The sequence below is a fragment of the Palaemon carinicauda genome, chromosome 26 (genome assembly GCF_036898095.1).
Source record: "Palaemon carinicauda isolate YSFRI2023 chromosome 26, ASM3689809v2, whole genome shotgun sequence".
Taxonomy (NCBI): Eukaryota; Metazoa; Arthropoda; class Malacostraca; order Decapoda; family Palaemonidae; genus Palaemon; species Palaemon carinicauda.
Window position 1 is genome coordinate 82535666 of NC_090750.1, and position 2500 is coordinate 82538165.

Below are 2500 nucleotides of genomic sequence, written 5' to 3' on the forward strand. Positions count from 1 at the left end.
GAGAGAGAGAGAGAGAGAGAGAGAGTTACAAGGATTTTGGATGTTTCAAAAACTTTTTAGTCCATCCGTGAGACTCCATTAATTTTGCTCTATAAGTAGCAGAAAGCGAAAATGAGAGAGAGAGAGAGAGGAGAGAGAGAGAGAGAGAGAGAGAGATGAGAGAGAGAGAGGAGAGAGAGAGAGAGAGAGAGAGAGTTACTAGGAGTTACAAGGATCTTGAATGTCTCAAAGACTTTTTAGTCCATCCGGGGAGACTCCTTTAAATTTTGCTCTTGGGTAGAGCGATTTGGTTTGAACGTTTAGAGAGAGAGAGAGAGAGAGAGAGAGAGAGGAGAGAGAGAGAGAGAGAGTGGTGTGTGTGTGTGTGTGTTTATTCTCTTGTCTGCCCCTTCCGGTCGAAGGGCGTTTATTGATAAGATGTCCTCAGCTGATATAGGATTAAGGACATTGTCACTTAACTAACTGTCAGGACCATTTGAATGCTTCGTTGTTCAATATAAAGAGCGTGCAAATTGAACGAAATGCTACTCTGTATATAATCATTATTTAATGACAGAGACGACTGGCGAAATCTAACCGAGGCCCTTTGCGTCAATAGGCGTAGGAGGAGATGATGAAAGCTTATTATTATTATTATTATTATTATTATTATTATTATTATTAGCTAAAGCTACGTCCCTAGTTGGAAAAGCAAGACGCTATAAGCCCCAAGGGCTCCAGTAGGGAAAAATAGCCTAGTGAGGGAAAGAAAATAAGGAAATAAATAAACGATATGAGAAAAATTAACAATATTTTAAAAGCAGTAACAGCATTAAAACAGATATTTCATATAAAACTATCAAAAGACTTATGTCAGCCTGTTCAACGTACAAACATTTGCTGCAACTACAAACTGTGTTCAAAAGAGTTATTAACTATCACGAAATCAAATTTTGTATATACTATATAAGCTAACAAAGTTTAATTTTATTAAAGTACCAGCAACATAATGTTTTGACTGCTTGTTGAAATAACCAGTGTTATACAAGAAGATATTGGATTGACGAACAAAGAAAATTTGCGGGTATAAACTGGCATAGAAAGATGATAAACAGACGCGAGTGGAAGGACAAAAGTCTGAGGCCTTTGATCTACAGTGGACTAGTTACAAATGATGAATATATATATATATATATATATATATATATATATATATATATATATATATACTGTATATATATATATTATATTATATATATAAATATATATATATTATATATAAATATATATACTATATATATATATATATATATATATATCCAGTTATGACTAATGATGATAATACATACATACATACATACATACATATATATATATAAATATATATATATATATATATATATATATATATATATATATATATATATATATATATATATATATATATATATATATATATATATGTATATATAATACATATATATTTATAACCACTTAAGAGATGATGATGATGATACTAATAATAATAATAATAATAACAATACATGCAACCACTCAATAAAACCTTACCTGACCCAAGTCGATGGTGAGGTTGACCTGGTTATATCCAATTCCTCTGGAAATGGGCGGACTCTGCCACCATCGTTCCGATCCGTCGATGGCGTAGATGGGCGGGTGTGATTTCTCCGGGATTGTAGGATCACACACATCGCAGAACTGGGCGTGGAGAGAAAAAAGAATAAAATTAAGGATATTTTATTAATTAAGGAATGTTCATAGTAATACAGATCTATATATATAATTATATATATATATATATATATATATATATATATATATATATATATATATATATATATATATATATGTAAAAGTTTTAATACATTATCATTTTACTATATTATTACTATTATATTTATACAGTATATAGTAGTGTACGCAACCCGTCTACCTACAATACGCAAGTTTGGGCAATTTGTGGAATATTGTTGTTTTCCGAGTGGTTGCCGTTCAGCGTGACAGGAAAGAAATATATATATTTTTATCATCCTCTCTCTCTCTCTCTCTCTCTCTCTCTCTCTCTCTCTCTCTCTCTCTCCTCTCTCCTCTCTCTCTCTCTCTCCATTTGTTATTTACACCCTGCACGGCACACATGAGTATTTGTATCTGTGGATATATGGGTGAGTAAGCCACCCACCTTTGTTCTCTCTCTCTCTCTCTCTCTCTCTCCTCTCTCCTCTCTCTCTCTCTCCTCTCTCTCTCTCTCTCTCTCTCTCTGTTATTTACACTATGCACAGTACACATGAGTATTCGTATCTGTGTATAGATGACTACGATACACACGCTATACCATCTCTATGTTGTTAAGAGAATTCTTGAAACCACTCTCAACCTATGCTAAATTTTTTCCTAATGAGGCACATTTGTACTGCCTCGCAGGGATGCCCCTTTCGCTCGGAAAAGTTTCCTGCTCGCTGATTGGTTGGACAAGATCATTCTAACCAATCAGATAGCAGGAAAC

The 2500-nt window shown here is 33.4% G+C and overlaps 1 protein-coding gene across 4 annotated transcripts in view; it reads right to left on the bottom strand.

Moving 5' to 3' along the window:
* The window catches only part of LanA (laminin subunit alpha), a 101360-nt gene that overhangs the window by 92871 nt on the left and 5989 nt on the right, over positions 1-2500 (bottom strand). For all 4 annotated transcript variants that reach the window (XM_068349824.1, XM_068349823.1, XM_068349822.1 and 1 more), the window contains exon 2: positions 1549-1695. In XM_068349824.1, the coding sequence (XP_068205925.1) occupies positions 1549-1695 (147 nt within the window). The remainder of the gene's footprint in view (positions 1-1548; positions 1696-2500) is intronic.